The sequence below is a fragment of the Perognathus longimembris genome, chromosome 25 (assembly GCF_023159225.1).
Source record: "Perognathus longimembris pacificus isolate PPM17 chromosome 25, ASM2315922v1, whole genome shotgun sequence".
Taxonomy (NCBI): domain Eukaryota; kingdom Metazoa; phylum Chordata; class Mammalia; order Rodentia; family Heteromyidae; genus Perognathus; species Perognathus longimembris.
Genome location: NC_063185.1, coordinates 17957673 through 17979672, shown reverse-complemented (window position 1 = coordinate 17979672; position 22000 = coordinate 17957673). Strand labels below are relative to the sequence as shown.

Genomic DNA, 22000 nt, shown 5'->3' with positions numbered 1-22000 from the left:
GTCAGGGAACTTTCTCAGTGAGGGGCCACCTAGTCATAGTTCTGCTTCTGTGGGCCCTGCAGTCTCCAACACTGCTCGAGTTTCAGTGCTCAGGAGGGCATTGGCCATCAACAGAAAGTGTGGTGGGGCTGTGTGACAATCAAACTTTATAGGCAACACCAGGCAGGGAGTCAGATTTGGTCTCCAGGTCATAGTCCGCTGAACCTTGCTCTAGGAACCTTGCTCTAGGGTCTAAACCGCAAGCCATCTTTGGTCTTTGGTTGCTAGATATAGAATGAATCCAAAGGAAGATAACCCTAAAGGAAGCCAGGACCCCTCTGCAGAAGAACCATGGAGCCACAGGCCTAGCCAGGGCCTCGCTAGAACCTTTGTCCTACTCAAGTCAGTTTCTCCAGACAGAACTTTCGTGACTTACGGAGCAGATATCAAATCGAAATAAACGTGCAACATAGTTGGAGATCCATTTTTTTAATGTATAAAATGTCTCTGAAAGAATATTAGCAGACTAGAGCTCCGAGGACATTGAAGATTCATTTGAACATTTTTGCTCTACTCGCAGTTGCTTAATATTCCCAGAGGTGTGATTGTCTAGAAGATATTATGTAAAAAGATTAGAAACAATCTCATTTTTAAAAATTAGGAGTTAGCAGATTTTTTTTTAATGTAAAAGCTATTTTTTTTTCTTCTTCCAGAATTCAGGTAAAACTCTCTTTCATGACCACAGATGAACAGTCAGGTGGGAAGGCATGGACAATAAAGAAAGTACATTGAAGAACTTAAACGCAATTTATGATTTCTCAAGTCTGAACCAAAATACATAATCTCACCCATTTTAGGGTCCTGCTACATATTGCGGTCATTGAGCATAAGTGAAAGCCAGATTTTTACATCATGTGTTCCACAAAGGTTCATGATATATATACATACATGTATGTATATATATATATATATATATATTCTTGGTTGCTGTTATTATTTTTATCCCATTGGAGATCTGATTCCCCTTAGGAATCCATTTTACATGTGGAAAGCACAGGCAAAATTTGTGTGATCATTTGCCAAGTTTGCTTGTCCGTTCGTTAGAATGAGCACATAACTCCCATGGTGCTGGTCTCAGAGCGTTTAGGTTACGATGAGGACAGAATCACAGGAAAGAGGCCCAGCGCACTGTTTGTTTTTCTCATCATCTGTACTTGATGCACACAAGATGCATACGATGACTTATCTGCTTTGATTAACAACAACCTTGTCTTAAAAGCAGTACGCCGCAAGGGACCTTCAAACTGTTGTTATCATGAATTATTATTACTTTAAAGTCTGAATGACAGGGAGCAGCCATTCCTAGTGGTCCAGAAGGACGTTTCCTGGCTTAACAAACCTCTGTGTGGGACACATGTGAGCAATCTTTTCCCCCAAGGTGGGTCACCCTGGTTCTTTTCCGCATGAGCTCTTCAAGGAGAGCAAGAGAAGCAAGTCGGGGGACCCACGGCCCCACCCAAGTCCCCCCCCCCTTCCTAAAGTAACACAGCTCGCTGTACAATCCACGCATGCGAACCTCAGCCGGCCATGCGTCTGTCATCTGAACCCACGGAAAGCTCTTCTCCTCTTCATCTTCCGCGACGCCTTTCCCTGCTTGGGAAGAACACTTAGAACCTTGTGGAGAGGAAGAAAAAAAAAAACCAAACAAACCCCAAAGCAACGATAATACAAACAGCAAAGCAAACAGAAACAAATGCCTTTCCGGCCTCGGAAATACAGCTTGGTTTAGGATGGCAGGGCCGTTCCTTGTCCTTGTCCATGGTCACACACGGCCGTGACTCCACCCCCCGGGCCCCAAGGCCCACGTCTGCTGACCGTGTTTGTCTGTTTGGTCTGCCAGCTTTTGATGCCCGGTTTCCACGGAACCCATCTCGCTCCAATCACGCAAAAGAAAAGTACAGGTAAGAAGATAAATAGGATGTGCTTCTCCTGGCTGAGTACATGGACTTAAGGCATAGGCACGTTTCCCTCTCTTTGAACAGAGATGGTGGAATCCCCAGTTCCAGCACAAGGCTGGCCCGGGCGACCCTGGAGAGTGGCCACGAGGCGGGGGGGATGGGCGGTGGCTGATGGCGGGAACTGGAGATGGGAGACGGGGGTGGGGGGGGGCGACGATGGCCTCCCAGGGGACAGTGATTCAGCTAGACATGTGACTCAGTTTACATGAACCTTCAGTGAGCGATCCTGTCAGGACGTGGCGCTTTAAATCTGTGATGCTTAAGGGCCAAACAAAACGAGACCAAACCCCAACGGTCCAGAATAGTCGAGTCAGCAAGAGGGATTTCTTGGCATTAAAAAAGACCTAAAGAGATCAAAGCCAGAGAATTTGTGTATGTCTTAAAAATAAAAATGGACGTTGGATACCGGCGGCTCACGCCTGTCAGCCTCGCTCCTCAGGAGGCTGAGATGGGAGGATCGCGGTTCAAAGCCAGCCTGGGCAGGAAAGCCCCTGAGACCCTGATCCCCAACGAACCACCAGGAAACCGGAAGTGATGCTGCGCCTCAAAGTGGCAGAGCGCCAGCCTTGAACAAAAGAGCTCCGGGACAGCACCCAGGGCCCGAGTTCAAGCCCCATGACCGACGACAACAACAAAAAAAGAATCCATAAAGCATGTATGTCTCTAAGTTTCCCTGCCGATCCCGAGAAGCCAAGGAAAGTCTGTCCGATTTCCATCTTAAAAATGGCTCCTCTTGGGTCGGGAGTTCTGTTCTTTGGGGGGTTTTGGTAGACTTATGGTAGGCCAACGTCTGGGGGGGTAAAGTCAGAAGTGGCCACTACCCGCTTCTGGGCCTCGATGTCCTTTAGCAGGCGCCAGCTGCTTCCTGCCCTGGAGGAAGGAAGGGCTGCTGGGGTGGTTTAGGCCCATCTGTCACTTCCGCTTTGATGGGGGGGGGGGCAAATGCGTTCACATTCCTCTCCCCCACCCCCCCAGCAGGGGGAGCCCCAGTGCACCTGGCTTGGAGGGGCAGGGCGGCCATTGGCGTGGCTGAAGGTTGACCTCCAGGGAGGTCGCCGTCCATGTCTAGGTTGAAGCGGGAGAAGTTGGCCAGGGAGTCAAGACCAAACTATCTACTTGCCTAGGACGATGATTTCCTCATAGGAGGTTTGTCTTTTGAGATGGGGGGGGGGGTCTTGGTGTTACATAGCTTAGGCTGGCCTTGAACTCACAGCCCTCCGGTCTCAGCCTCCCCGGTGCTGAGATGGCGGGATCTCAGCCCTCGGGGGGGGGTGGCTTGGCGCCTCTTCCGCCATCGCTGCCTCGCATGACGCGCGTGGGCGGGGGGGGAACGCGTCACTGGCGACTCCCGGGGGGGGGGTGGTCTAAGGGGCGCCATGGTGGGGGGGGGGAGGTGGCAATGGGTGGGACATGAACGTGGCTCTCACAGGGTTGTCCGTGGTTGCTTTTGTACTGAAACCTCATTTTATACAGAGGATATATATAGATTTATTTATAATATATTTATATATATTTATAGCCACTCACACATGCAAACACACCCCTCCCTACACACACGCGCGGGCACACGCACACGCACACGCTTACACTCACACAAAAGGTCTTTGATAGGCTTTATGTGTTGTAGTAAAAATAGCTGGCAGCCAGTGTCTCAAGACCCCCGCCCCCCAAAGAAAGGCCTGCCCCCCCCCGCTGACCACGTCCACGCCGCCGGCCTCTCACAGGCACACGCCCGTGTGGATGTGACACGTGGAGCCCGTGCCCGCCTGGGACAGGAACAGTCTGCCGTTGGCGCACACGCAGATCTCGAAGACCTTGTGCCGGGCTCCCGTGGGCGCGTAGGATCCGCGGGGCAGTGTCGGGAGTTTGATTTTCGCAGCATCTAACCTGATCTAGAGAGAGAGGACGGGAAGCAGACGGTCAGGGGGGGTGGGGGGAGGGGGGAGAGGAGCAGGTGTGTGTGTGGGGGGGCGTTCCCACCCTCCCTGGGGCGCCATCCCAGCAAGAAACTGCTGTGTTGCAAAATCAATAGGCACAGGATCTGCAAGCAGGGGAAATAGCACGGAGGCCTTAGGGTGGAGTCTTAAAGTCAGGAACCCGCGGAGATGCCGCAGGAAACCATTTTCGTGGCTTTGGGATGCGGCAGACCCGGGCGCAAGATGAAGCTTCAGGAAAATCGTAGAAGGCTGACATGTCCGGAGGCCCAGGCAGGAGGATCGAGACGGTGAGGACAGCCTGAGCCACACAGTGATGCCCGTCTCATCCTCTCTCTCTCTCCCTGTCCCCCTCTCTCCCTCTGTCTCTCTCACACACCCCACACGCTCTGTGGCTCATGCCTGCAATCCCAGCTACTCAGGAGGCACAGGCAGGAGAATCAAGAGTTTGAGGCCGCTCTGAACTACACAGTGATGGTCTGTTTTGCGTGTGCTCTCTCTGTCTCTCCTTCCCTCTCTCCCTCTGTCTGTCTGTCTCTCTTTCACATACACACACTCCGGGCATGGTGTCTCACGCCTGCTATGCCAGCCACACACACACACACACACACACTCACACTCACGAAAGCAAACCCAGAAGCCCAGTGCAATGTGCAGCACTGCCCAAGTTATAAATGACTAATCTCTATAAGCGAGCGTCTGTGTTTTCTGAACCTGTGGCAATGATGCAATAGGATAAGCTTTGAGAAATGTCTAACTGCAAAACAAAGGTGGCGGTTCTGGAAGGTGTCATTAGATTTGATTGTCGCTCATTCCTCCAGACTTCAAAACCCCACTAGCTACTGACTGTGTGTAGGGAGCAGTGGCTCTTTTAGTGTGTGTGTGTGTGTGTGTGTCAAGAACAAGCAACAAAATCAAGCACCATTTCATTCACCCAAGCTGCGCCAGCTTGGGGTGGGGAGAGAGAATTTCTGGTTACCTTGTTTTACCCTCTTAGGTGTTGGCTTGTTCTGGTTTGGAATAGCTGCTGAATCGGACTCTCCGTTCTGCACACACACACACACAGAGAAATGACAAGCCTACTACATAAAATAGCTATGAGCGGATTAAGTTTAGCCAGATGGGCGTGCGATACAGCTTAATTAAGCCGGCTGGCTAAATCTTATTTTAAAGGTGGCAAGAGAGAGAACTTGGAAACAGCACTTATTTTTTTACAGTGGTATAATTCTGTACTTGCCGTAACATGCCACTATCCCAGTACCTCCCAAATGACAAAGCATACATAACTTTTATGTATTGTGGATTTGGCTCAGAATCACGCCATTCAACGAATGCTTCTAGACCAGTAAACCCTTGTGATTGGTCCTCCGGGCTGTCCATCGAAGGACCGCAATCTCGGGGGCGAATGAGCTGTGGGGAAGGCTGGCCCGGGGCCCACCCCCCTCACCTCTCCGTCTTTGGACTCCAGCCTCAGCTCTGTTCTGCAGGTGGCCTCCAGGTTGCCGGCTTCTGCGTTGATTTCCACGCCCCGGGGGGCTTCCATCACGAGAGAGCGGGTGGGGGACTCCAACCTGAAAGACACGCAGGCTGAAAAGGCGCTCTGCCCCTGGCTTTCCTCTTTGGTTCAGTGTAAGAGGAGGTGGATGGCGCCGGCGTGGTAACAGCAGCTCAGTGTTTTGGGGCATTTCCATTTCTCATTTTTATTATTACCCTGTGCTCTAGAGGTCTGAGGGGCAAACACCCCCAGAAGCTGGGGAAAGCTGCTGGGATTGTAAAGCTGCCTCTACCGGCCATTCGGGGGAGCTACCTTGAACTTGCAGACAGCTTCGGGAGCTTTGAACTCTGGGTCAGGAAGGGTTGCCCATACGTTTTTCAAAACTACGCCTCTAGCTGGGCAACCACGCGTGTCATCCTGGCCACTCAGGAGGCTGAGGTGTGGGGAGCATGGTTGCAAGCCAGGCCCCGGGCAGGAAAACCCACGAGACTCTCATCTCCACCTAACCACCAGGAGACTGGAGCTGTGACTCCAAGCCCAGGGGCAGCGCCCACGCCCCGAGTTCAAGACCCGTGACCGACCAAAAGGATTTTCTGTCTGGAAACGGGCGCCGCCTGCCTGTCATCCCAGTCACGTGACGGGCTGAGCTGGGTGGATGGCGGTTCGAGGCCAGCGTGGGCACCGAGTTCTCCAGAGTCCTTCGGTGGGAGGATGGTTGTGTGTGCCAGCCTGGGTACAAAAAGTGAGACTGTACCCCCATAATAACCAACGCCAGGAGAGGGTCTGGCAAGTGGGAGAACTCAGCACTGCTGGGAGAGGAACAGAACCGGGTAACAGGGAAGGGAGGTTGAGAGCCAGGGAGCGAGGGGAGGAGGATCACGAGACTCCTTTATACAACTAATAGGGCATGGCATAGTGATGTATGCTATATATTTCATTTATTATATATTCATGTCTTATATATTGCTATACTATATATTACATATTATACACACGTATCGAATAGCACGCCCTGCTTCTTTCCAGCATCCCATCGCGCGCACGGTCGTGCTGTCTGTTGAAGGAGGTTCTATGGTGTCACGCCATTTGAATTCTCACCAGGCTGTGGTTAACACACTTGCGTGTGCGGGCGGAGGACCCCACGGACACCCATACTGCGTTACACATAGGCTTTGTTCATGTGCTCTTGGAGAGTTCAAACGCAAGGCCACGTGCTAGGCAGGGGCCGGGGCTCGCGCGGCACCGTTTGCTTTCTTCCTCTGCTTGCAGTTGAGACCAAGGCCAGATCGCCTCATGGACACCGGCTGTCACGCGTGGAACTCGCGGGGCTCCGTGCGCCGGGCTTGGAAGCCGAGATCCTCTCTGTTCTCCACAGTCCAGCTTGTCGAGGGGACGGCCAAGGCGCTTTCCCTCCAGTCCCCCCTCTTGTCCCCCCATCTCCCGCCTTCGTTAGAGGGCGGCGGAGCCAGTCCCGCAGCCGTGCTCGGGAGGCACTGGAGGCCCGCACGCGATCCCGGGCTTCCATGGGGGGGGGGGGTGGTCAGCATGGAGTCCCTCACCAGGTTTGTCACACACAAGGGGGGGACCCCCCCCCCACCCTGTGATCAGGGAGCTGGGCCGGCAGTGGAAAGGAGGCACGTCTCCCCCACTGAGGGGCGACCAGGGGGGTGGGCCTAGGAACCTCCATCCTCCCGCCCTCCCTCAGCTCTCCCTGCTTCCCCTCTCCTTCCATCCCTTCTCTAGCTGTCCCCCCCCCCCCGTCCCTCCCCATCTCCCTCCTCCCCTCGTCTTCCTGGTCCCTGATCCAGGTGGGGCTTGGTGGAGTTCCTCTGTGGAAGTGGGGCGTCTTCACCGGGGGGTCCCCGACTGCGACGGCAGAGTAGGAATTTGTGGACAAGGTGTGATGCTAGGAACCCTTGAGGCGGCGGCGTGGACGGGCGCACGGTGTCCCCGCATGTAGGCGTCTCGGGTGGGGTCGCCTCCCTCCCTCCCTCCCACTGTCTGGAGGAATGGCTCCCGCCACCCACCAGGGGCTAAGTGGGAAGGAAGGGAGGGAGGGAGGGAGGGAGGCAGGCAGGCTCCGGCGTCTCTTAGAAGCGAGCACAGTGGCTCTAGGTTTCTAGCCACCTTCCCGCCTCCAGCCTCGCTCTCTTCCTCGCTCTGATCTCCTCCCTTCTCCTCGCCTCTCGCTCCTTCTGTCTTCAACGCACTTTCTCTTCTTGTGCCTCTCTCTTGGCTCCTCACCCCCCCTTCCTCCCCCTTCCGCCCCCTGTGGCTCCCACCTCTCTCTGCTCATTTGTCTCTCCTCTCATGCGCTCTACCTTCTCCCTCCAGCTCTGCTTTCTCCTCCAGCACTGTGCTGGCTCTCCCCCTCCCCTTCTACCTTCCCTTTCTCCTCCCCCTCCCCCACCCTCTCCTTCTTTCTCCTGTTTCTGCTCCACCACCTGCTCTTTCTTCCTTCCCCCAACGTCTCTCTTCTCCATGTCTCTCTGCAGCCCCCCCCCTCCACCCCTCCACCTTCGGTCTCTTCCATGTCCTCTGTTCCCTTCCCCGTCTTCTCTCTCACCTTCTGGGCCTTCAGTTCTATCTCCTCTCCCCTGCTCTGCGGGCATGAGCTCCCTCCCTCCTTCCATCTTCACTCCGTCTCCTCCTCCTCCTGGCCTTCCATTCTCTCCCCCCCCCCGTGTGCCCCCCCTCCACAGTCCCCCATCCACTTTCTTCCACTCTGTACTTTCCCTACTGTCTCCTCTCCCCCCTCCCCTCTCCCTCTCCTTCCTCTCCAGCATCTCTTCTTGTGCCCCCACACTTGGGTCTGGATTGCCCTGTCCCCTGCCCCCTCTCCCTCTCCCCCCCTCCCCCTCACCTGATCCTTCTCTTTCATCCCTGCATGCCCCACACTCTACCGCCATGATTTTCTGCCTCATCTCAGCTGCAAAGCACGAAGCCAGCTGCCAAGCTTCTGGAACATCGAGGACAAGGCAGCGGTCCTTCGCGCTGACTAGCGTTCTGGTGAGCCCCGGCGCTAGGGATCTCCTCCCTCTCCTCATCTTACTTCCCATAGTTTTGTCCCTCCATCCACTCTTTCTAGCTCCTCTGCTTCTCTGCCCCCTTTCTAGCTAACTTCCGCTCGCTCTCTCTTCTATCACTCTTCTCTCTTGCCTCCTCCCTTGTCCTGTGCTCTCTGCCTCAGTTTCTCCTGGAAGCCCCTCTGCTTTCCCTTCCCTGTCTGCACTGTCACTTCTGTCTGTGGTCTCTCTTCTTCCCTCCATCTGACCATCCCTCTCTCCTTCCTCCCCAAGTCTCTCCATCTTCTGTCTACCCTTTCACTCTGTCCTCCCTCCCTCCCTCCCCGCTCTGGTTCACTGTCTTCTCTTCCGTTTTCCCCTCTTTCTGCCTCCCCTCTTCTTTATCTGTGACCATGGTCTCCCCCGCCACTCTGTATCTCTTCCCACTCTTCCCTTCTTCCTTCTACCCCTTCCCTTCCCCTTCTCCTTTTTTCTCTCCCTTGTGCTTTCTCCCTGCTTTCCGCCCTTGCCCCCTCCTGCCCCTACTCTTTCCTCCTCTTCTGTGCACCCTTAAACTCTTTCCTCTCTTTCTCCTCCCGTACTTCTCTTCTCCCCGCTCCCTGACTATTCTTAGGGTGTCTGTTCTCTCCCCTTTGCTCTCTATCCCTTCTCCTCTATCCCAATTCTACTCTCTTTCCTCCTTCCCAGGGGTCGGGAGAGAGGGAAGACAGAGTGAACCAGGAGAGAGGAAGCCGGAAGGAGCTAAGATAGGATGGAAGGGGAAAGTAGATAGAACTGAAGGCAGAGAGCAGGGAAAGGGAGAGATGAGGGGAAGAGTAGAGGCAGAGGACAGAGAAGATGTAGATGAGCTGGAATAGAGTGATGGAGGGGAGGGGAAGAGAATAGAAAGGAGTATTTAATAGTGAGGGAGCGTGTATAAAGGGAGAAGAACGGAATGATGGGAGGTGGCGCTGTGGCTCAAGTGGTAGAGCACTGGCCTCGAGCTGAAGAGCCCGGGGACAGCATTCACACCCCATGACCGACTGACAAACAACAACAGCACAACAGTTCTAGTAAGAAACGCTGGGAGGTGGGGGAGGAGAGTGAGAACTGAAGACAGAGCAGGGGCTCTATGTCTGCCTCTCTTCCTGCCTTCTCTTTCCCTCTCCCCACTTTGCCCTGTAACCTTTTGCATGCTCTCTAGATCCCTCTTTTCTACCATCTTCCTTTCTCCTCTATCCCCTTCCCTCCCCCAACTCTTCCCTCCATCTTTTTCCATTCCATCTTCTAAGTCTTCTGTCTCCTTCTTAACTTCCGCTCTCTATCCCATTCTCCCCAGTTCTTCTACCCCCTGCCCCTCTCTCTCACGGTCTCCTCTCATCCCTGTACCCACAACTCTTACCACTGTGATCTTCTCTGCCTTATGTCAGGCCCCAAGCATGAAGCCAAACTGCAGAAAACTTCTGGAACAGCGAAGGAAGATATTTCTTCTTTTAAGTGGACTAGCCTTCTATTCTAAAATCTTAGGGCAAAACGTCATGTTTCTTAGCTACATCTAACAAGAAGACTGCACGGCGCGGAATGAGAAAGCAGGAACCCGTGGCTGACAATGTGCTTGTCAGCTGGGACTCCGGCAAAGGCCTCCTTTCTACGACCCAGCAGTGAAGATGCCCCAAGTCTGTTGATCCCATATGTTTCGGCAGTGCTGACCCCTCACTCTTGGCTAGTCTGTCACTGGACCACTGGGAAAGCAGATGGAGAAAGGCACTAGACCAACCACAGCTGCACTAGTTAGGGATGTGCACTGAATAATACTTCATTCACCTAGTTTTTTTTTTTGTGCCAGTCCTGGGGCTTGAACTCAAGGCTTGGTTGCTGTCCCTGAGCCTCTTTTGCTCAAGAATATAGTGCTCTACCAACTGAGCCATAGCGCCACCTCAGGCTTTTGCTGAGTTGTTTATTGGAGACAAGACTCTCACATACTTTCTTGCCAAGGCTGGCTTTGAACTGCAATCCTCAGATCTCAGCCTCCTGAACAGCTGACAGGCGTGAGCCCCCAGTGCCTGGGTTAATTCACCTTTTTATTTTTCTTCTTCTGGCCATTGTTTTGATATATCAGAACACCTTTGCATTACAAATGAAAAAAAGTACTTATAAGGAAATACATTGTGTGGTATGCAAGTGAATACAAACATATTAACTGAAATGTGGTGGATTCAAGGGCTGTCTCCTTAGGAAGGCAAAATCAAAGTTCAGCAAATAAAACACCAGGCAGTGGGTGCTTGGCTGGGGCTTCGGGGAAAGACCAAGACGAATGAAGAGGGGGAGAATGAATCCACGAATCCCATGCCTGTCCCACAAAATGAAGAGGAGGGAGGGGGTGGGGGGGCGTGTTGAAAGGGGGGGGGGTGTAACACTGATCAACTGTATTCATAAACTGCTGTGTTAATAGAAATTCTGAAAAAGGATGCCCCCACACACTAGTAAGATCTCTCTGGAAAAGAAGTTCCTCCATTTAGCCAGAGTAACACCCCTCACGGCCTTGCTCTCTAAGGCAGCCCTATTGCCACCTTCCTTGTCAGGAACTGCTGGGAGCATTTTCATTGGAGGGACAGAGAGAAGCCAGCCCTGGAATGTCAGTGTGGATCACGAGATTGGTAAACAGAGGCTTGTAGCTACAGGAGAAGGTCTTATTCTCAAAGGAAATCTAGTATAATAATAATAATGATGATGATGATGATGATGATGATGATGATGATGATGATGATGATATTCTGTTCATCTTTAGTCAAGAGTCCCAACAAGATAAGTAAAATCTCAGGAATCCCTGAGAATGACATATGTTCTGTGCTATATTCTGATGTCAAGTAAATTCTTTGCACAGTACAGATATCTCTGCTAACAATAATGGTTATCCAGGTTATTTATTACAGGCCATTACAATCAATCTTTTTTTTTGTTTTCTCTATTACTTTCTAATGAAATGCACCAATTACCTTTTGAATGGTGACATGTGGCTATAATCTATTCCAGTGAGGATAAATCTTATCTAGAAGGTTCCCAGGGCTCCTTCCTGAAGTGCATTAATTATTGATGTAAACAAAGAAAGAGGATTATCATGCACTTATTGAAAAAAATCCTCCACCTCACTTCAGTAGAGTTCTCTGGGTGAGACAACAGTGATTGCCAACAGTTACGGTGCAGATCTGTTATTAAAGGGGTGCATATCTGCACCCCCCCCTTGGGCTTGCTTATTCATAGGGATGAATCCTAGCATAATGGGAGAACTGGTTATTAAGCACAGTGAAGTGGGAAAAAATGCTCTTAGACTAGTGATCTCTGGAGGCTGCTGGAAGGAAGGAAGGCCGGAAGGCTGGCCTGGATGGGCTCATGTGGGCCTTCCTTCCTTCCTTCCTTCCTTCCTTCCTTCCTTCCTTCCTTCCTTCCTTCCTTCCTTCCTTCCTTCCTTCCTTCCTCCCTCCCTCCCTCCCTCTCTCCCTCCCTCCCTCCCCTTCCTTCCTTGTGCCCTGACTCTCTCACTGGACAGAGCCACTAAGGAATGGGGGGGGGAGGGGCTGAGATGGAAGAAGGCCCCACCTCCTTGTGCTGGGTTGGTGAGACCACGCCCTTCCCCATTTTGTGCCACCAGTGGTTCCCGGATGGACCTTGGGATCTGTCTGAGGGGCATTTTCCGCCCTCCAGGTGATGAAGGACAAAGGATGGAATGAGTGAACGATACTGTTGGGTAAGGTAATGCCTAAAGCCATTCATAACACCCAATTCTACTCCTGATCCGATGCATGAAGGTATTAACAAAATGAAGCAGTTATAACAATAATAACTAAGTCAGACAATTATAATCATGGACTGTAAGTAGAGGTAAGCGAAGATAGCCTCTCTCAAACCCCATTTGGTATGTGTATTCCCTTTTTTTTTTTTTTGTGCCAGTTGTAGGGTTTGAACTCAGGGCCTGGGCGCTGTCCCTGAGCTCTTTTGCTCAGGGCTAGCGCTCTACCACTTTGAGCCCTGGCGCCACTTCCAGTTTTCTGGTGGTTCATTGGCTTCATTAGCCAATTAGCTTTAGTCATCTTTTCAGTCATTAGCTTTAGTCCTATTTTTGCTTCTATTGTTAGACACAAAAGGGAACCTATCGACAGGGGAAACTACTTGCAACACTGCCTCGCACACCTTGATACTTCACAAAATACTTGCTGTCTGATTGTGTTGTTTAACAGTTCCATATGTATTAAAGAATTACCTGACAGAGAATCCATTGATCTGTATTAATCAAATACTGAACCTTCACGGACTGTCCATTAATAAAGATTCTCTGGCTCCCGAACTCTCTCCCAGGCCCACCCGTACTCTTCCTCGTGAAATCCAGTTTTAGGAAGAACTCCACCCCCCCATATCTAATAATAATAATAACCACGTGGAGGAGGGTCTGACCATCGCTGCTCTGCCTTCAGCACCAGTCCTCTTGGCGCTGGTTTGGTCAGGAGCTTCCTTGTACTATCGTCTCTAGCCATTTTCTACCCCTTCTCCTCAGCATGAGCCAGCCATTCCTGCTTACTACTCCCTGCTCACAGCGGGGGCGGGGGTGTGTGTCTCTCTCCCCTTCCCAGCCGGGTTCCATTCCCCGTGTTCCTGAATCAAGTCTGCCTTCATCTTTCATCCCACTTTCCACAGAAACTTCTGGAGGTCTGGCCATCACACAACGGGTGCAGAATAAAGCATACTGTTTTTAATACAATGCATTTCCTCCCCTTTTCTGCATTTGAGGCAGCAGAAGCTCAGAGACTGTCCCTGATCTGCTTTTGCTCAAGGCTAGCGCTCCACCCCTTGAGCCACAGCGCCACTTCCGGCTTTTTTCTGTCTATGTGGTACTGGGGACTCGAACCCGGGTCTTCGCGCATGCCACCTTCCCAGCCCCCTACAGCAATTCTTGTAAGAGAATTTGAATGAGGTGGCGGATCTGAGCAGGGGTGGAGATGAGCCCAGGCCTTGGAGGGGAAGGGGGCGGGGTGCTTCTTCGCCATGAAGGACCCTCAGCAGGAAGGGAGATGGCAGCACTACACGCAGAAGCCCACTGGCTTCCAGACAACAGCTGTGGAGACAGGATAGATGGCACCCAGACTGATGGCCAGATGTTGCCATTCCTTAAGCGTGACAGCACAGGGCAGGGCGTGGGAGGCCCGCGGGGCCAGGCCTTGGTTCCTCACACTCCAAAGGGGCCTGGAGTCGCCTAGGAGAGACGCGTTCACGAGTGGGTAGCGAGGCTCGCCCCTCCTCAGTACAGCGATGATAAGGCCCCTGAAGAGAAGCATGCCAGAAAACTGGGTCTAAACTATCTCAAGTGTTTTCAGAAATATTACATCAGTACCCATCTTCAAGATGGATTATATAAAGAGAAGAGACACAAAGCAAGATCAAAGCCTGTCATCCTAGTTACTCAAGAGGCTGAGATCTGAAGATGGTGGTTCGAAGCCAGCCCGGGCAGGAAAGTCCCTGAGACTCTTGTCTCCAATGAACCACCAGAAAACTGGAAGTGGTGCTGGGGCTCAAAGTGGCAGAGAGCCAGCCTCGAGCAAAAGAAGCCCAGGGACAGTGCTCAGGTGCAGAGTTCAAGCCCCAGGATCAGCCAAGAAAAAGTACCCAATAAAATCAAATGATGACATAAATACAGTTCAGAAGTGTAAAAGTTCTTGGGAAATGACGAGAACCTGACAAAGGCAAGTTTCATATTCAATAGTGGAAAGTGACAGAAATACCATCAATAGATGACCAGGGGAAAATATGGATGTACAGATGAATAACTACGAAGGCAATCAGGAGTCTGTGGACAGTCCGGAAAAAAGCTTTTCCTTCTCTTGTGCCTTTTTCAAGGTTAGAAGGCCATTCGTCATGCTGGATGGCAGACATATTAGCCCGTTGCTTGGACCTGCCAATGCCTTTTTCTCAGAAACTCGGTTCCCACAGCCACTGCTGAATAAAATACGAGCCCTGGGAAAGAGGATTTCCTGGAGTGACGTGGAGACGGGCCCCGGGGGGGGCTCTTTCTCTGAGGAAAGAGTGCAGGTTAAGTCAGGAGCAAGTACCTGATGGCTGGCTAGGGCGGGCATTTTGTTTCACTATAATGGAAACAGACAACACCCACCAGCTGTGCTTCAACCTGGCAGCCAAGTCCCGACTCCACGGAACCCAGATACCTTCGGATTCTACCTCACACTCCGGCTTTCTTAGGGTCACCACCTGATCCAGCACCGAGGGCTTGAAATCAGACGTGCCTGAGATCTGAAGATCACCTGTCAGTGAGAGACAGCTGGTCCCAGGCGTTCTCCGAGTCAGTGGCTCCCTAGGAAAATACACAAGATTCTTCGATCCCTTCTCGGGGATTCTGTATTTGGCCTCGAGTGCATGTTCCACTGTAAGCTTCAGACGACGTGGCGAGAGCGCGTGCTACGGGGAATCCATCAGTCACGGGTGGATTTATGGTGAGGAGCTGGGAGCCCAGGACTTGGACTAAACCCCCGCTCCCCCCCCCCGCCCCCCTCCCCGCCCCCCCTCCCGCAGTGGCTGTATGGATTTTATGACAACGCTTGTCATCGGGGCTCCGAGGGGCGCTGGCGATGAGACAGAAATTGTTCACGTGTGAGCAGCCACGGCTCCCCCCCCCCCCCCCCCCCGTGTGTCTGCGGAATCACACTCGGCCTGGACTCGGCTGCTAATGGACGCGGCGTGCAAGGCCCTGTGACTTCCAGTTCCTTCAGCCATCCCTCGAGAGCACCAGATAGAGACGCACAGCCCGGGGCGGGTATTTCCAGGCCCGGTCTACGCCCTGGGGTGTACAAGCATGGAGCTATAAAAGAAAGGCGTTGGAAACCCACACGTGGACCACTTTAACCAGAAGAGACGGGACGGGGCATGGCGAGATGAAGGAATGGCTCGGTTTGGGAGAGTGCGCGCGTGACAGGGCTGGGGATGGGAACACACGAGGTTGGGTGGGGGTGGAGAAGGAGCCACGGGTCCCAGTGAGAAGTCTAGACTTGACCCTCAACCCGCCAGGTGCCGTCCGGGTCTGGGAGGTAAGATACACTCGCTAAGAGTGCCTGTGTGTTGTTGATTTTGGTGCCAGTCCCGGGCCTGGGCGCTGTCCCTGAACATTTGCGCTCAAGGCCGGCGCTCTACCACTTGAGCCACAGCTCCCCTTCCAGCTTTCCTGGCGGCTCACTGGAGATGAGAGTCTCACGGATTTTCCTATCCGGGCTGCCTTTAACCGCCATCCTTAGATCTCAGCCTCCTGATTTGCTAGGATTTATAGACGTGAGACACTGGCGCGTGGCACATGTGTGTTTTCGGGGTACCCCCATGTAAAGGACCCCTCTTCTCATTGTGGAGGTTTTCCTGTCATTATTTCTACAATTCTCCTTTCAACGGTGCTATCCACCCCCCCCCCCCCGCCCCCTCTCCCAACCTGATGTCCGGGTAAAAGTTTTCGATGTTTTCCCTTGTTTATTTATTTATTTTTGCCAGTCCTGGGTCTTGAACTCAGGGCCTGAGCGCTGTCCCTGGCTTCTTTTTGCTCAAGGCTAGCACTCTACCGCTTGGGCCACAGCACCACTTCTGGCCGTTTTTCTATCTATGTGGTGCTGAGGAATCGAACCCAGGGCTTCATGTATGCGAGGCAAGCTCTCTACCACTAGGCCACATTCCCAGCCCTCGATGTTTTCCCTTTTGAAACATTCCCTGTATTAATCGAGACACCCGAGGAGGGAAATCATATTAACTCTCGCTGCATAATTAGCCAGACCATAAATAACATTTTCTGAAGCAAAGATGACTCACATCGTTGCCTAATTACACCTTGGAAGGTGTCATTAAATTTGGAGAGAACCAGTTTGAGGGCCACGGGGGGGGGGGGGGGTGTTGTGTGTGTGTGTGAGTGTGTTTGTGTGTGTCTCTCTCTCACAGGTACAGCCGTCTAGGGCAGTGATGTGCAGAGACAACAGGGAGCTGCAGAGGAGCCTTTTAGCCTTTCGACCGGGAGAGCTCACACCGGCCACACGGAACTACACGGCCACGGGGCACTAACGGTGCACCGGCCGCGTGCCCGGCACCGGGCCGACGGCTCTGGATCAGTGCACGGCGCTTGCTCACAGTCACGCTACGGACGTAGGTGATACGAGAGAGACTGGGGCACACAGGCGAGGGGTGGAGCTAAGAGATCAGGGCCGCGTTGTGTTCAAGTCCCCCCCCCCCCCGGGGGGGGCGTCAGTGACACACCAGGATGTCCTAGCACGCACTTCCTGCCTGGGAGACTTGAACTCTCAGCCGCTCACCTTCTGCCCTTGCGATGGGCGCCTTGCCTTTCCTCCCCTCCGCCTCTCGGACCAGTGCTCACGCCATGCCAGGTGCTGAGCTGAGTACCGACCCACGGAGGAACTCGCGTGACCCTCACAGCAGTGCTGGGTACTGCAACGCCCAGGGCCCGCGGAAAGGGAGGCGCTGCTTCTTAGTAACCAGCCCGAGAGAACCCCAATCCTCAGTGCTGGTGCTGGAACTTAAACCCAAGCACTCTCAAGGCCATCCACCCGTGGAACGCTTGATCCAACAAGGCGGCACTGCCAACTGTGCCCCCGCCTGGCATCGTGCTCCCCGCAAGGTCTGGATGGTGAGGAGCATGTAGATTCCGCTCTCCGCAGGAGCGCAGGGTAACAGAAATAGAACTACCTCCCCCCCTTTCTCTCTCTACCCCCCCCCCCCCCCGTCGGTAGTGGGGCTTGAACTCAGGGCCTGGGTGCTGTCTCCGAGCTCTTCTTGCTCAAGGCTAGTGCTTTACCACTTTGAGCAACAGATCTGGTGGTTAATTGGAGCGAAGAGTCTCACTCACTTTCCTGCCTGGGCTGGCTTCGAACCTCAATCCTCAGATCTCTCCGCTTCTTGCATAGCTAGGATTACAGACGCGAGCCCTTGGCAGCTGGCTCTGATGGCTTTCTTGATGAGCTTCCCTCTACCGGGGCGAAGAGAATCCTCTTCTGTCCTTTCCATTAGGCCAGGGACAGCCATTCGCGCTGAATTTAATCACCATTCATCTTAGCGAGTCCTCCCTTCCTCCCTGTTACTAATTGTTAATTAATTTCAGGACCAAGATCAAGTGGTAGGCCACTTGACAACAGACCAGACACACGAGAAAGAACACGGTGTGCTTTCCCGTCAACGCCCTGCCCCTGGGGCTGCCACCTCCAAACAGCTCTCCAGAGCTTGTCTGCAACGGGCCAGCAGAGACCCAGACCTCTCCCCAGCCCTCGGCCGCCAGGCTTGCTGGTATCAGAAAGTTAACCCCCCCCCCCACCCCGCAGGTGTATTTCCCTCTTATCTCCTCCCTGCTCTGTAAGGGAGACTGTGAGACATAATCTCGCGAGACTGTGGTATTACCTTGATATTAATCCAATTAGTATTGTTGGAAATGGCTCTAGTTGAATCCCAGCTAACTCTGGAGCCTGAGATCTGAGGATCAGGGTTTGAAGCCAACCTGGGCAGAAAAGTCCATGAGACTCTTTATCTCTCAATGAACCAGCACACAAGAAAAGAACAGAAGTGAAGGTTTGGCTCAAGTGGCTGAGCAGCAGCCTTGAGCCCCAAAGCCAAGCAAGAGCTCGAGGGGCTGCGTCCCAGGCACACCAACCCCAGTGCTTTGTTCTTCCCTCATTTTAGCGTTACGTAAGCTGCGTGGCCACAGCAACACCCATCAAAGGTCGAAGGTAGCATTGCACTATTCTCCACAACTCACCGGGTCTTCTGCCTTGGTGAAGGATGGCAGCAGAGGGGCAGAGACCAGGGATTGTTGTTGCTCATGGCACTTGCGTAGGATCTGTCACTTGTGCCTGTCCCAGCCCGTGAGCCGGCTCGGCACACACCGCCCTCATGGATACCCCAAAGTCAGGGCCTGGCAGCCCTTGCATAGACAGACACATCGTGTCCACCTTTTAAAGCGTTGAACCTATTCAGTTACGCTTGAGAAGATCGGTTGGAACAAAAGGCAGCTATCATGTTCTTTAAAAGATACCCAGGGGGGCTGGGGATATAGCCTAGTGGCAAGAGTGCCTGCCTCGGATACACGAGGCCCTAGGTTCGATTCCCCAGCACCACATATACAGAAAACGGCCAGAAGCGGCGCTGTGGCTCAAGTGGCGGAGTGCTAGCCTTGAGCGGGAAGAAGCCAGGGACAGTGCTCAGGCCCTGAGTCCAAGGCCCCAGGACTGGCCAAAAAAAAAAAAAAAAAAAAAAAAAAAAAAAAAAGATACCCAGGAACACAGGAGAGACATGAGAATTGTCTCCCACCCACGGTAGAGAGACCCTCTCTTCCCCCCCCCCAAAAAAAAGAAAATCTAAATGAAAATATCACCATGTGAACTTATCAAGCTTTGGATATTTAATGTCTCCCCAAATAGAATTCCTAGCTGATGAGAAAGAGGAGCAATAGAGAGCTCATTTCTCTCTAAGGCTTCCTGAAGAATAAGGAACAAAAGTTGTACTGGTTTTTTTAATTGAGAATCATTTTCAGGAAGAAAGGATTCTTTCGGCTTTGGTTTTATTAGGATGTGCGTGTTTGGGGATGGTGGGGGCGGGGTGCTGGCATTTCTGCTGGATCATTAATTTGGGGTCCAGGTAGAATGGGATGATATTGATGGTAAGAGAGTTCACGGGGAGAAAAACGTTGAGCTGAGAAATACGAGTTGTTCAGAGGCCTGGAAATGCACGGTTACCTTTAGAAAGAGAAAATGCCACCAAAGCAGAGGCGACGCACAGCCAATGGCCCTCACCCAGATCTTGAACATTACTCGACACCACAGCTAAAAGGCCATGTGGCTAGAAAATACCTCTTGTTTCCGTCTCCTGGAGTTCATTTCACGAGATATTATTTTATCTGATCATGTGTGCATAGCAATTGACCCTTTCTCAGGTATTCCTATGCGTATCATCCTCCTTTGGCCTCAGTGGGTGAATGTCTAGAGTCCTGTATAATTTATCACGTCTCTGTGTGTGTATGAAATATTCAGTGTATTTACTTGTAGGTTTACAGACAGCTCTTGTAGCTGATTCATGTAACTTTAATCCCTCTGTAGATCAACTCTACAATAACAATACAAATAGATACTATTAAAAAAAGCCAAATGAGCAACTGCAAGCTGTACCCACAAGTGAGGCAAGTGTAAGAGGCTGGTGACACAATGGGGAGTGACTTGTAGGGACTTTACCAGCAACTGCTCCATTCACACATTAGTGAGCGGGCGAGCGGGCCATTGGGTCAGCTGGGTCTGTGAATCTTAACTCACAAAAAACAGTTGGAAAAGAACTTCAAAAACAAATGTTTCTGTGATCACATAAGCTGGTATTTATGGAGATAAACTCCAAGAAATGGAAACCAGAGGCTTTTTGTTACCTTTTTTCTGTTTTGTCTTTTGTTTCTCATTTGAGGCTGGTTTTGTTTTCTGTCCCTTCTGTCTTGTAAGCAAGCTGATCTGTCTTTGGGAAAGTGGGGAGCACAGAAATGGAGGGACAAAGAGTGAATAAATGTGGCGGTGGTACCCACTGGACCCTGGGTTGAAAATGGGGTGGGGATAGAAGGGAAAAACGGAGCGAAGGAAGGGGTGACACCACCAAAAAGAAATGTACTCATTACCTGACTTAGGTAACTGTAACCCCTCTGTACATCACCTTTATGATCATAAAAAATAAAGTACTAAAACCCCCAGAACAAAAAATATTATGTCTGTCTGGGTTCTATAGATTTTTTTTTTCAGTTTGAATTCTGGAATTTTTACTTTTTCGGGATGGGGGTGTGGTGTTATGAATCGAGAAGGGTTAGTTTTATTTATTTTTCTGCTGAAAAATCATAGTCAGTGCACGCAGGCACGATCACTTACGACTTTGTTTCTAAACATAAATAGAAATATTGGGTTTTGAGTATCTTGCCAAGTTACTGGTTTCTAAAAGGTGTTGAAAAATCCTGCAATGACAGTCTCAGGTATATTTTCATTTGATGAAGATCTGAATGAGTCCCTGGTCTCACTCACTCAAAGCACACACGGGTGCTCTGAGCCTCTGGATTTCCTCTGGCGTCCTTCACACCCTCCCCTTTCCTATCTCATCCCCAATTCAATGACTTTGAACAAGGAGGAGGTATGATCAGACTGTGACAGATTTAAAAGATAGAAGAGCCAACTGTGGGAACAGATAGGTGATTTTGCACGGAAGTTGAGCCAACGTGTACTGAGAATCTACACTATGCCAGGACCCTGCAGAGAAACATCATCTCATTTAATGTTTACACAACTATCTGTAGATCCATCGAGACTCAATATTCGGGAAAAATGGCAGAAACACAGGCGAGTGGGATGGTGTACCCTCTACTGGTCCAGCCTTCAAAATTCAACAGTTCCTTGTAGATGGGATGATCTGACTGCTCAGATAGTCAGCATTTAGTTGTCTTTACCCCCTTTCATTAACTCAGAAGGCACGGAAACGCTGAAGTGCTTTGAAATTATTACACAAGGTTAAGCAAATAAAAATTGACTACTATAGGTACAATGGGAGAGATTTCCCAAGGACACTCACGGACCTATTAATGCAGCATTCCTATAATTTCTAATTTATGACCTCAGCCCCTGCAGACTTCAGGACTTCGCTCCTTTATATCTTGCTATTCCTTGAGTAAGAGGATTCAGGTATGTGTTGCATGAAAATAGATACCTCAATTAGAATAGTGTTTCCGTCAGAGCTGAGCTGCCCAGTAAAACCATCATCAGAGAGTCATTCCATGCCACGTGGCGCTCACCGTCTCCTGGGGTGGGGGGAGTGGACGAAGGAGATGCTGATGGAGGCGACTATGTGTGATGCATGCTGGGAAGGGAAGAGGTGGGTGCCATTTCCCAGTGGTAGGAGTTGTTCTGGTAAAGAGCACAGGGGGCAGCGTTAGGGGGAGAGGAGGGCCATAAAGAGGACCAAAAGCACAGGTTTAGGAGGGGCACTGGGATTAGGAGGGGTCTGGGATTACAGGCCCATACTGCTATGCTGGGACAATATATACCCAAGAAGTGTCTGAAGGTCTCGGTTTCTTGTCTGGGATGACTACACTGAAGAAACAGGTTTGGGAGGGACAGATCTCTCAGGAAACAAAAGTGGGCGATTTCATTATGGATAATAGCACACGTTCCTCCTTCCTTGGCTTCCTGGACTAGATGCAGGCCCTAAGCTATGGCCTTCTTATTTGTAAGGGTACCAAGTAATTCAGAAAAATCAAGAACAATGGCCTTTTTGTGTGAGAACAATGTAATTGCTTTCAGAGATGAAGCAATTACCACCTTGATGAGACAAGCGATTGCAAGCTTCCGAATGGTAAAATGAACAGACACCACAGTGGGAATCAGGAATCCTCACATCCTGCAGGCCAGGGCTGGACAGAAAGGTGTGCTTCTCCTCCCAAACTCGTTATTGACTTGATATCCTGTTGTCCAGTAGACACCATGATGGTCCTAATACAACAAATACGTCACCAGCAACCACCCC

The 22000-nt window shown here is 51.5% G+C and overlaps 1 protein-coding gene and 1 long non-coding RNA gene across 6 annotated transcripts in view; one reads left to right on the top strand and one right to left on the bottom strand.

Annotated features, from left to right (window-relative positions):
* The first annotated feature begins 1958 nt into the window (after nucleotides 1–1958).
* LOC125342158 lies at nucleotides 1959–21354 on the top strand. The gene is made up of 3 exons (XR_007209152.1): nucleotides 1959–2074; nucleotides 10805–10823; nucleotides 21343–21354. It is a non-coding gene; the product is annotated as an uncharacterized LOC125342158 (long non-coding RNA).
* Sgcd (sarcoglycan delta) overlaps nucleotides 3371–22000 on the bottom strand; it is a 464814-nt gene continuing 446184 nt past the window's right edge. For all 5 annotated transcript variants that reach the window (XM_048334294.1, XM_048334295.1, XM_048334296.1 and 2 more), the window contains 2 exons: nucleotides 5379–5502; nucleotides 3371–3889 (listed from right to left, as the gene is read on the bottom strand). In XM_048334294.1, coding sequence (XP_048190251.1) covers nucleotides 3716–3889; nucleotides 5379–5502 — 298 coding nt within the window. In that variant the 3' untranslated portion in view covers nucleotides 3371–3715. The remainder of the gene's footprint in view (nucleotides 3890–5378; nucleotides 5503–22000) is intronic.